This window comes from Netta rufina, assembly GCF_964035555.1.
Source record: "Netta rufina genome assembly, chromosome: 21".
In the NCBI taxonomy this organism is placed as follows: Eukaryota; Metazoa; Chordata; class Aves; order Anseriformes; family Anatidae; genus Netta; species Netta rufina.
Window position 1 is genome coordinate 4,565,862 of NC_140145.1, and position 12,382 is coordinate 4,578,243.

At 52.4% G+C, this 12,382-nt stretch overlaps 1 protein-coding gene across 1 annotated transcript in view; it reads left to right on the forward strand.

Annotated features, from left to right (window-relative positions):
* CAMKK1 (calcium/calmodulin dependent protein kinase kinase 1) overlaps nucleotides 1-12,382 on the forward strand; it is a gene marked incomplete at both ends in the record, with an annotated part of 47,070 nt that overhangs the window by 25,843 nt on the left and 8,845 nt on the right. Inside the window, 4 exons of the mRNA XM_084299983.1 lie at nucleotides 5,168-5,367; nucleotides 6,133-6,186; nucleotides 7,179-7,252; nucleotides 10,924-11,011. Of these exons, the coding sequence (XP_084156109.1) occupies nucleotides 5,168-5,367; nucleotides 6,133-6,186; nucleotides 7,179-7,252; nucleotides 10,924-11,011 (416 nt within the window). The remainder of the gene's footprint in view (nucleotides 1-5,167; nucleotides 5,368-6,132; nucleotides 6,187-7,178; nucleotides 7,253-10,923; nucleotides 11,012-12,382) is intronic.

Consider the following 12,382-nt stretch of genomic DNA (forward strand, 5'->3'; position numbering starts at 1 on the left):
AGCAACTTAGTATTAATGTGCTGGAGCCCTGAGGTTTCCAGAAGGAAATGCAGTGAAAGGCACCGTTCTGAAAAGGGCCAGGGGACAATCTCTTATTTCTCTTCTCCCAGCACTGCTGTCTCTGCTTCCCCCTGGTCTTCTCTGGCTGTTTATAGGCAGGCAGGTCCCAGGTATTTGCTTCTGAAATAAAAGGACAGCCTGTTCGGTCTCTGAATTGCCTGTGGTATCTGGAAACAAGGAGGATTTCTTCCATGCTGCAAAAAAAGCTGGCGTGTCCCACCAAGGGGAGTGAGCAGCAGTGATGGCAGTGGCAGTGCTGGGCTTCTGCGGGATTTGGTTTGGTTGGTGCTGGCCCTGAGGAGCGCAGGCGTGGTGCTGCAGGGCTGCCCACCCAGATCAGAGACACGTAAGCCTGTGCTTGCCTTTACCACTGTTCCCACATCACCCGCTGGCTTTTCATGGAGATGACATTCAGCACGTGCCAAAAGCGTGCCCTAAGAGGGCATGTTGTGCAGCCTGGAAGTACAGATTCACTCCCAGAGCTTCAGCACCCGGAGTGCTTGCAGGCTTGGAGCCCTCTGATGGCAGAGCACAGCCAGGCAGCTGCAGCAGCCTCTTGAAGGAATTCGTCCTTGTGGTACAGGACTGAGGTGAAATACCGTGTGTGGGGCTGATATAAATAAGGGAGAAGTGGGTGCGGGCTGGCTGGAAGTGTTGGGAGGCTTTGAGTGATGCAGGTGCAGCTGGAGAGGCTTGCAGGGAATCCATCCTGGGACCAGCCGCAGGTCACAGGCACCTTCTCGGGAAGCCCCGGCTGCTTTTTTACTGCTTCTGCTTTCCAGGCTTGACTTTTAGGGGTGATTTCTGTTACCTTTGAGCTCCCCCTTGGCCTTTAGGGTTTGACCAAGTCCAGCTTTGGGTTGTGGCCAGCCTTGCTAACAGAAGCCATGGTGGAAGCGTAGCACATGCACCCTCCTCTGTTGTGCCAGCTCTGTGAGGCTCAGCAGGCAGGTATTCCTGGTGCATTTTGGGGTCTTTGCCTAGGAGATGCTCTACAAACCCGTGGGGTAGCTCTCCAGATGCAGATAGGCCTGCAATACTGTTACCTTTCCACAGAAGTGAAGGATGGCTCTAATAAACCAGATTTATCAGAGTGCTCCAGAATCAGCCTCTGGCCTGAGGGCTGGGTAATATCTGACATGGCTTCGTTTTCATTATGGAGCAGTATTGATTTCTCTGAATTGGGTCTGTCAGCACAGCAAGTGCAGGGCAGCCTGGGGCCTAGGGAAGTCGGCACAGCGAGCTGCTGGCCTCTGCTTTTAAGGGCAAAATCATTTCCAGACAACAGCAACGGCGGGGTTGGTTTCATCAGTGTGTTGAAGCGACTTCAGCGAAGCTCTCTGCTTTCGCCAGCTCTGCTTTCGGCAGTTCTGCATCGATTTCAGCTTCAGGAAGGATGCAGATAAGGACCTGTACATGGGAACCGCTGTGTTTGGGCTGTTGGTGCCCTCCTTGTGCATGGTACGTGGCGTGGTGGGGAGCAGCAACGGGATGGTCCTTACACAGCACCCAAGGAAGGCACTAAGGGGAGGTCCTGGGATGATTTAAAAAAAATAAATAAAAAGAAATCCCCAGGCTCTCATGGAACAGGTTGAGGTGCAGCAGTACAGATACCAGCGAAGCTGATAATGGAAGTTACGTTCCTCTGAAGCACATTTGGGGTTTTTATGTAGATGTTGAAATCGCTTTTTCTTCCGCACTGAGCCCGATGCAGCCCAGCTCCTGCTTGCTTGCAGCGATGTCCAAACATGCCCTTAATGCCGAGGACCAGGACAAGCGGGGTGCTCCTGGGGTCTCTGTCCTGCCCTCCAGTGACACTCAGCAGTGGTTTTAATGAGGCTGCCTTTCAGCCCTGCTGCTCTTGATCTGCAGGGGGGGAAAGTTGCACCCAGACACCTCGGGCTGGTGAAATGAGAGGGTTGGTGTGTGCTGGGGGTGGCTTCTCACTCCGTTCTGACTGTCTGTGGCTTTCAGCTGCCCGAGGGTGGCTCAGCGAGCTGTGTGCTCCTCGCAGCGTTGTCCCTCCTGTGCTGTTCCTGGCAGCCTGGAGGGCACTGTTAGTGCTTGGGTTTTATTTCTGAGGTGCGTAGCTCTCCCTCTGCAGTTCTGCAGGGATAACAGCACCGTTTCCTCTGCATGCTGTTCTGGAAACACGGATCTCACCGGTTTAATAAGGACCTGCTGGCTCCTCTCACATCGTGTGGCAGCAGTGCCTGTGTCCCTGCGGGGATGTCCCATGGCGTGGCTGCTCTGCCCCCTCCCAGCCCTGCTGTAACCTGCCGAGGACTTCAAGAACTGTGCTTCTTCAGAGCAGAAAGGGGATTTTAAGTTGCCTTCATCAGGTTAGCAGCTCCATAGCAGATCATTTCCTGGCAGATGTGAGCTGATGTTGTTCACGTTAGTAGCTGTGAAGCAGCCTCATTCACTTACAGCAGCCGGTGCTCGGTGCCCAATTCCTGTCCCTCTCTCTTCACGGCTCTTCCCCTGCACAAGGCAGGCAGGCAGCAGCGAGGCTCCGTGGATAGCTCAAGTTTTTCAGGCCAGCTGGCACGAGAGCTGCGTCGCTGTCACCCACACCTCACGGCAAAGCAGCGCGGGGTGCGTTGGGGTGGGCCCTGCTCCTGTAGGGACTGTCCCTGTCCCTAAAGCTCACGACGAGCACGTGGAGGTTCTGTCCTGAAGGCACAAATGGTCACTGCCCCTCGTGTTTGGCTGTGGTTGTAGCAGAGGCTGGGTTCCCAGCTCTTCGCTCCACGTCCGTGTTGCTGCAGTGCCTGGACCGAGGCGGGCGCTGAACAAGCACAGAGCAGCCAGCAGGAGCCCACAGCTCCTGAGTGCATGGGGCTGCACAAAGGCAGGGAGGGCATTTTATGAGCTAAATAGTACAGGGGGGAGGAAAGCGATACAAATTTCAGCGTAGCTGCTTCCCTTGTGTGAATCCTTCCGTGTTCAGACCAGGGGTGAGCTTCTGTGGTCCCTGCGTTTTTGTGCTCTGTGTATTTGGAGGCGTTGGGAAGCTCAGCTGTGTGGTGCCAGGCGTGTTCCTCAGCAGCCTTCACCCAGACACCTGCATGAGAGGCAGCTCACCATTCCCTGAAGGGAAACGTCGCTTCTCCCCCCTCCTCGTTTTCTCCTTTTTTGCTCTCCCTCAATTACCATAAGGAAATGTCAGCCTGCCACCAGCCGTGCTGCGCAGCAGATGTCTGCTCGTAATTGCTGCTGTTACAGGGTGTTCGCTGTTTATCCTGACTGCCTAGCCAGGCTGGTACAACGCTAACTGCCTCACGGCACGAGCACGGAGCTGCTGCACATCTGGAAGAGGCTGTAGCCACCAGAGCTGTCAGCTGAGGCTCTCCAGCCAGCTTTTTTCTGCTGCGGCTCGAGCTCAGCTTTTAGGGATGGAGCATCCCACTGAACCTGTGGGTTTGTGCTGCTGGCCCAAACATCGCCCATCCAGCCTCGGTGTGCTGCCAGGATGAGTTATGTGAAAGGTGAGCCTAGGTCTCTGCCTGGCTTTGAGGCTCTCTGTCATGTGCCAGGGGTGGCACCTATCAGCAGTGCTTCAGAATCCGAAGAGGTCCCTGCAGAGGGGCTGTAAGCACCCCTCCTGCCTTCCCCTCCCCAGACGTGGCTGCTGGAAGCTGCCTTGGGACGAGCAGAGCAGCTGGGGGAGTTCATTCGTGCTCCCGAAGCACAAGCTGGGGTGCTCTGGGGGCAGGCTGCCTTTGTGGCAGCGTGCTGGCCGGCTTTGTGAGAAGGGTTAGGCCAGCATTTCCCCCCAAACAATTGCATGGTTCCTACAAGAAACGAAAAATGCTTACGGGCAGCTGTGAAACCACAACCAAAACTTGACAAAAGAAACGTGAAAGTGGGAACTGAGGCTTTGGGACAAGGGAGGCTGCAGGGTCCTGTTCCCCTGGGAAAGGTGGTGAAGATCAGAGCATTTCTCTTCCTGTTCTGTAAAGTCCCCTGTGTTCTCTGCGCTTCTGCTTTTGGGGCCATTCCATGTTCTGAAAGAGTTTTTGGTGTAAATTTTCTCTCCGTGTTCATGAGAAGTCAGCCACTTCCCTACAACTCCCCGCTGCATCTTCCCACCGATGGCTTTATTGCAGCTGCAGTATTGCTTCCCGGCTAGCTTGTAAGGAGGGGGACTTTTTATTTTATTTTATTTTATTCATTTTCAGTGTGTCTCAGCCTCCAAGCTCTTTGCAGGGGTTTACTTCATTTTGGATGTACAAGCAGTTCCGCTGGTGCCTGCAGTTGACCTCCTGGAGCTGGGACAGAGCTGGAGGCTTTGAGGCAGCCCCGCAGAGCGAGAGGCACGCGTGGGAACAGCCTGTGCTTAGCAAGGGCTCCGGGGCAGAGGTTTGGCCGTGGGTCTGGGTGAAAAGGGGCCAGAGAGCAGTAGTGGAGATTTGGGATGATGCAAAAAAAAAAATAATTAAGCTTATTTGCTCACCTCATTACGATATATGGCTGGAGAGAACCTGCCTTTTCTGGCGTGCTGGCACCAAGCAGCTGAGGATTGCTCCATGCTCAGAGCTGTCTTTCGACCTGGAAGCACCCCGTGATTTCTGAGTTGTCCAGCCTCGGTGCTGGCTGCCAGTTGTCACATTTTGCCTAAATATCTCCTCCGGTCCTGTTTCATTCTGCCTGTGGTTCTGCTCCTTTTGCTTAGCTTTACGGCACCGCAGCTTTGAATTAAGTGACTTGAAAATTAGCCTCTCTACCTGGAGCCCATCAGTCTTTAATACTGCAGGCTGCCTGGCCCATCATCTGGTCCAATGAAGCCACACAAATCTGCAAGGTTTGAACGATTCGCTTCTCTGCTCTGCACTGCTTGGGTTGTTTCTGGGCTCACGCGTGGGTTTTTTGTGCAATTGCTGGTGACAGCTGTATTTCTCTGAGCGTTATGCTCTGGTGAACATCCCAGCAAGGCACTAGAAAGGAATAACTCGAGCAAATGGCACCTGTGCTCCATCCTACGTGCCTACACAGCGGCACCTTTCAGGGATGTGTGGGCCTGCACTGCTATTTGCATCCCCCTGGCAAGGTGTCCTGTGGGTGTGTTTCCTGCCGCAGCCCATTCTGCTGTCTTTTTTTTTAGTGCACTACCAGAAGATCATTCACCGGGACATCAAGCCTTCCAACTTGCTCTTAGGAGACGACGGGCACGTCAAAATCGCGGATTTTGGAGTCAGTAACCAGTTTGAAGGGAACGACGCCCAGCTCTCCAGCACAGCAGGGACACCAGCCTTCATGGCACCAGAGGCCATTTCAGACACTGGCAAAAGTTTCAGTGGAAAGGTAAGTCTCTACTCGCAGCCAGAGTTGCCCAGGACCCCTCAGACACAGCACAGAGGGCAGCACCACGCCTGCACCCTTTGTGTTGTCCACCCGGGGACTGTGCTGCAGACTGGGGTTGTTATTAAGTAAATCAAAGCTCTAATTCTGTGCTCAGGTTAGACAAAACTCCCATCAGTTGTTCTGTGCAGTGGGTAGATGGACTTTGCAGGCCCTTGTTGAGACAGGAGGTGGGTTTGAGTCCAGCAGGACCCTTCCCCTCCCCAAAGAGGAAAGACCAAAACTCCCCGTTCCTTACCAAAACAGTCAAAATTCAAAGGGGGGAGCTGGTCACCAACATCATGTCGTGGTACCCTGAAAGTGAGGAGCACCGGTGAATGCTGTGATGCAGGGGTGGGAACAGGGGCCAGTGGTTTGATTTGGGGCTTTTTTTTTTTTTTTTTTCTCAGAAGAAGGCTTGAGGTTCAGCTCCTCATTGAGGTTCAGCCTTGAACCATTTTATCCTGTAAGAACAAGGGGCTGCTAGCTGGTCACTGGCCTTGTGGTGAGGACAGTGGTGGCAGCGTGTGGCCCGGCACAGTGCCCTTCCCCCAGGACGGTTATAGCTGCCTTTAGGAGCCCAGTTTCAGAGAGACTCTGCGATAAAATTCAGCATAGTAAAAGCTAAACGTGTACAAATAATCTTCTGTGAGTCAGTGGGAAAATCCAGCCCGTTCAGATCATCTCTGGCTTGCATCTAATTTACTGCCTGCCCTTGCTCTCTTTCAGGCACTTGATGTATGGGCCATGGGGATCACCCTGTACTGCTTTGTTTACGGGAAGGTAAGCTGGCTCTCAGATGCTCTTGGCCCTGCCTGGCAGTGCCTGCCCGCCTGTCTTTTGACTCATTCCTTTCCAAATAAAGGCAAATGTTAGGAGCAAAGCCCTACTTTCCGCAAGCTCCAGTTATCCCAAATCGCCCTGCCTGTGAGAAGGGGTTTCTAGCCCCCTTAACTCAGCAGTTGTTCGTGCTACAAGCCCAGAGCAGCACTGGTAGCACAAACAGCGGCTTGTGGGGGGCTGTCTGGATTGCCTGTGTTCAGAAACAAGCCAGAAAAAGCGTGGAGGGAGGCATAAATTTAATCCCAAGCCACTGCAGAGCGCTTCAGCAAAACAGATTACAGGAAGCTTTGTCTGCCAGAGCTGTGTTGGGCCAGATGGAGCCCGGTTTGGCTTTGGCAAATTGCATGTCCTGTCATGGCCTTCCCCTCGCTGGTGGTCACAAGCTCCCAATCCCACCCACTCGCTCCCAGGACGAGCAGCAAGGCAGGTGTGTGTGATGCCCGTATGCAGGTGTGTTGCTGAACCTCCTGTCCCAGCAAGGATCACAGCACACGGGCATAAAGCATTCAGCTCAGGGGTAAAAGTGCCTGGAGAAGGCAGCAGCAGCAGAACTATCTCCATTGCTGGTGTGGTACTGCTGAACTAAGCCAGGGTGGAAAACGGTCTCAGAGCTGTGTCTGTAATGTCTTACTTGGGCCAAATCCTGAGGTGCAAACATTGTTTTTATATTCTGATATAATCTTGTGATTATATTATTTACCTATGAGCTGAGGGGGTGTCACAGTTGGGTTTTGGATCTGTTAGGTCCCTCTGCTGTTCTTCTGCATTTTTTTTTTAACAAACCAATTTGTGCGAGGAGAGGTTTTACTTATTTCCATCTCTGTGTGAAGTCCAGGTAGCGCACACAGAGTGCACTTGTGCTGCATGAACGACAAACACTGAAGTGGTGCCAAGATCTGTGACAACAGGAAAATCTTTTGTTTGTTTTGCAGTGCCCTTTTATCGACGAATATATTCTAGGTCTTCATAACAGGATCAAGAACAAGCCCGTGGAGTTTCCAGAAGAGTAAGTAAACTTTCCTCAGGTGCTGTAAAATAAACTTCAGCCTTGCTCACTGTGCAGCATGAAAGTGGGTGACCGGTGGGTCACTGCAGAGGGGCAGACGAAGGCAGGTGAGGTTCTTTGTGTTCTCCTGGGTCCTTCGCATGAGTTCTGTGCCACCACTGCTGTCAAAGCCCTACAGCATTACAGGCAGCGAGGGGAGAGTGTTTGGGGTCTTGCCAGGTGAGCCTGGCAGGAGGTGGCTACGCTTGGTGTGTGCTCAGTCCATGCCACAGAGACACCAAACCTTCCTCTGAATGCATTGGCTGCTCCTCGGCATTTCCTTCATCGCTGGGCACTCTAGTGATTAATTTGCTTCTGCTGCTCGCTATCAGATGAAGCAGCCAACGCTGGATTTCTTGTCTTCCTTCCCAAGTCAGCACAGTAGTCAGGCAAAGAACATTTGACCTTCTTCACCTAAGAGTTCATTCTAATAAAAAAAAACAGAGATAAAATTACTTAATTTAAAACAAGCATGAAGGAATTAAGACTCTAATGAAAGGCACATCTGGTATTAGAGAGGGAGGGAGGGATATTTCCAGACAGCCCCAGATAATGTGCAAATAACCACTGTTACCATAACTGTCACGTGAATGATTTGCAAGATGCTCACTGAATTTTTAGACACCTACAGTGAGGGGCTGGGCCTCTGCCTCAGCAATCCCAGGCTCCCTTCTGAGCGTGCAGAGGGAAATGGCCGTGTAGGCTGTCCTATTTTAGCCATCTGCTCTGGCTGGATGACTCACAGCCCAGGTCTGTGTTAATTACCTCCGCGCTGACTGTGAGGCACAGGCACTGCGGGTAGCTTGGGGGAGCCGTCTCCACTCAGGCAGATGGGGGCACGGTGAGCAATGGGCAGTACCCCTCTGCCCCAGAGGACCTGTGGCCACTTGTATCTTGGCAAACACGAGCCCCAGTCATTGGTACGGAGCAATTCTGGCAGCCTGGTGCTGTTGGGGAGGTTTTGCAGGAAACCAGGCACTGAGGGCATGAAGGCAAGCTGTGCCGCATCGCTGGGCTCCCACCCGCTGGTCTACAGCCGGGGCTGCCCTTTGTCTTAACAGCATTAGCACCAAAAAAAAAAAAAGTTTGTTTCTCTGGCAGCCCTCTCTCTGCTTGCTGTGGTGCTGGCGGGGTGCCCGTCCTCAGCGTCGTGTGTTCGGCTTCGCAGCCAGCTCGCAAGCGACCGTGCCCATCTGTCTGTGCAGCAAGCTATTAACGTTTAATGGGCTAACGGGGCTGTGCTAAGAGCACTTTCTTCATTCAGACGTTTTCTCCAGCCGTGGGATTTATTTGGATTTCTCGGCGACCTGCTCTCCGTCTAAAAACAAACTCCACCCCCGTTAGGCTGCTGGGTAGCAGAGTTGCTGGGTGTTGTCGCCTGTCTGAGCCGCGTCTATTTGTTAGATAAAGGCAGCGACGCGGAGGCGCACAGGGCTGGAATGCACTGGCCTGGATCCAGCCTGACCTCCCGTGGAACCAGCACCTCGTTACGGTTGGGAATATTTTGGTTGCGATTTATTTCACCATGGCTACGAAAGCCACGTTCCTTTGTGCAGACAGCCCCTGGAAATTCATTGCCTGTTTCCTGACAACCCGCAGGGCAGAGATGAAGCTGACTGTACCCGCGTTGTCGTCCCGTCCCTTCCCTTGGAGACACGGGGATAAATATTTATTGCTCCACAGTTCTCATTCACTTCTGTCAGCCCTCGGCATGACACAGGGTGAGTGGGGTTAGCTACAGCTCACACCCCGATGATCCTGGCACCACTAACAGCAAGCTGGAGAAGTTCCTGTCCAGGCATGTACTGAGAGAGCCAGAAGCTGTGCCTCTTTCCTGCTGGTGAGGAGCTGAAGTTCAGGGCAATGTTCTCTGCCCTCGGTGCCCGTGGGCACCCTGTGAAATGATGTATGGGGTTGGCAGCCCTCCCAGCTAGGTGCTGAGCTCTGTGGTGCCTGGCGTCTTCCTGAGAGCTGTTACAGGACAAATTCTGACACATTCCAGATAACGCAGGCTTTTCAAGGGAAAAATGCTGTCGGGTACAACGTGCACCCTGGCAAAACGGAGAGAAGGGAAAACAGAAGCAGGGTAAGGCAGCCCGTTACCCACCTGGAACCCACCTGGGACTCGGTGATCTTGTTCACGGGGCTTTTCCTTGTGGCGTCAGTCCTCTTGCATAGAAATCAGTCTGGTAACCAACCTCGTTAGATGATGATATAATCTTAAAATACAGCCTTGCCCTGCTGTTAAGCTGTTGCTGTTCTGGCACAGGTCTGCTGCTAAGTGTTTCACAAACACCGTGCTGCTGTCTCCATGCGGAGCCTCTTTGGTCCGACCTGCTGCAGGCACTGCCGCCCTCCGTGGCTGCTCCTCTGTGCCTGGATCTCATCTCCAGCAGCACAATTCTTCCCATTCCCACCTAAAATGTCACTTGAGGTGCAGCCTCAAGTCTCTGGGGGCTCGTGCTGCCATTCTCCTTGTCTGGGCTGTATTGTACCCACCTTCTGCTCTTTCCCCCTGAACAAGAAATGTTCCCTTGGGATCGTTTATTAAGGATCCCATAGCCCAAGTGCACATAAAGTATTCATAAATTATTGAGCAGCAGCTCTGTTTCCCTAAAATATCCCTCGTTTAGGTTTATGGTAGTTTATTCTTCCTTCTCGGGGAAGGCAGGGAGGAGGTGGGCACAGCACCAGGTTCTCATCAGTGTTTTGAATCTGATGGCAGCACGGAAATGCAGCCCTGCTGGGGAATGGCATTTCGTGCTGCCAGATCCCATCTCCCTGCAAGTCATTTGTGATACAGACCTTCAGCACCTAACGCACTCCTGTCATACGCTGGCACTTTATGTCAGCAGCACTTTGATCATACAGACCACGTGTGTTTAAGGACGTCGCCTGCATCACTAACAGCAGAAGTCAGCGAAGTCTTTGGATAAGAAAGACTGCAGGAGAGCCAGCAGGGCCAAGGGCTTTAGGAGAATAGGGGTGGCTTCTGGGTTCAAGCAGTCCATCATTTAGTCTTAGAAATGGTCCTAAAAACTCAGACGCATTTCTCCCTCCTAGTCACATCTGTTCATTCCCTATTTTGATATCCCAAGGCTGAGCTATAAGGTAGGAAATACTGAGTTACCAAACTGGCTGCTGTCTGTTTGTGGAAGCAATTTCACCAACAACCTGTACGCTTAGCTGGGCAGAAAGGTCCCCATCTGACATCGCAGTCCCAGCACGTTACAGCTCATGGTGCAGGTTCTGCACATCGGGTTCTGTCCCCACCGGTATCACAGAACCCAGCTCCAGTTCTGCCTTCCACAACACTTTGTTTTCACAGAATCTGTCCTCTGAAATTCCCCAATAATGTGCTGTCTTTAAAAATGTCCTTAAATCCATTTGCCTGATCCCTTGCCCTGCGCCTTGAGAGCCTGCAGCCGTGTTAGCAGACAGAACAGGAGACCCAAACCCCTTAGTGACTGTCATGCCTGAGAAGGAACCAAGCCACCTAGACCTTCCTTTTCCGGGCCAGTTTACCTTCTGACCAGAGCAGATTGTCTGACAAGTAACTGCAGGAAGGGCTGTGCATACCCTGAGCGTTTAAAGTTCTCTTATAACTGTACGTTGCTGTTTTCTTTTCTCAGAGCACAGATAAGTGACGAGCTCAAGGATCTGATCCTACGCATGCTGGATAAAAATCCAGAAACGAGGATAACAGTCCCTGAAATTAAGGTAAATTGGACATCAATATTACAGCCTTTTGTTTCAGCTGATTTTTTGTTCCTTTGGCACCTCCTAATGAGCCAGGGCCACTCCTGGTGTTTGTTTTGGGAGCTCTTTCTGGCAAACTGCCTTGAAAAGGGAGCGCGCTCGTTCTGCAGCGTGTCACTGTTCTGTCACTGCTGCTTGCTTGGGGAATATTGACAAAAGCCCTCTTGTTTACTTATTTAAATTAAAACTACTCAAAAGCTGCACGATCTTCAGCAAATCCCCGGGAGAATTAGCATTGTATTGGGAACTGCGAGCGGCAGAGGCCTCGCTGTGAGCGTTAGACCAGTGCTAAGGGGCTGGCAGTGCCCTCCTGCACTGTTACTCGTGGCAGCAGCCTCAAGGCACACACACACACACACACACACACACACATTTGTTTCCATCAGCATTACTCGGAGGAAGCTTATTAGCACAGAGGATGAATAGGCCTGGGTAGAGCACAGTGCACTGCAGGGTTTGGTTCATTCTGCCTTTGCACGTGCTTTCTGTCCTCCTGTCACCCCTCAGCGCGGCCTTGGACCTGCTCGACACCGTGAGATTTTTGCAGGAATCCTTCAGCATCCCCTGCTGGGCACACAACCCTTCTGCTCTGTCTCAGGCCAGCACCAGCACGTCTGCCTCTAAAGATGAGGGTAGGAAGGTTGAACTTTGAGCAGAAAGCTGACAGCCCTTCTCTCTGTGCCCAGGAGGCCGCAGCCAGAGCTGATGGGAAGTGCTTTGGAGCTGCATGAAGCAATTTTACTTGGCAGCCCTTGCAGGCTCTTCATGTGGAAACCAAAGCCCCATAAAAACCCTCGGGGAGAAGAACGGAGCAGAGTGCTGCCTCTTATCCCAGCTGTGCAGGGAAGGCGCTTGGTGTGCTTGAGGACTTGTGTTTGATGCTGAAAGAGCACGTGTCCGTAGTGCCGGGCTGGGCTCTGCGCTCAGTGCCTCGAGCACTGCTTTTCTCATGTTCACCACCAAGGAAATCATCCCGTGAGAGGCAGTCGAAAGAGGGCAGCTGTTCTGTGCCATTCCCTCCTGTAGGACGATGGCCAAGCAGTTTTGTGGCAGAGGAGGCTTTGGAGTGAGGGGAGCTTTTCAGGAGAGCGTGGAGAAGGTAAAAGGACTGAAGTGCTACATGAGTCCAGGTGAAAAAAAAATCATGTGATGTGTCTTGGGAAGGAACTTTAAAAAAAAAATTAAAAAAATCAGCCAGTTTGCATACTTGGTCAGTTTTTTGAGAGAGGAATATTTTCTGGTTCCTTCCTTGTTTACAGATCAGGCCCTCTGGGAGAGGTTATTCCTGCAGCTCGGTGGCTCAGGCCCAGTGATGTAGCTGTGCCACCTGGC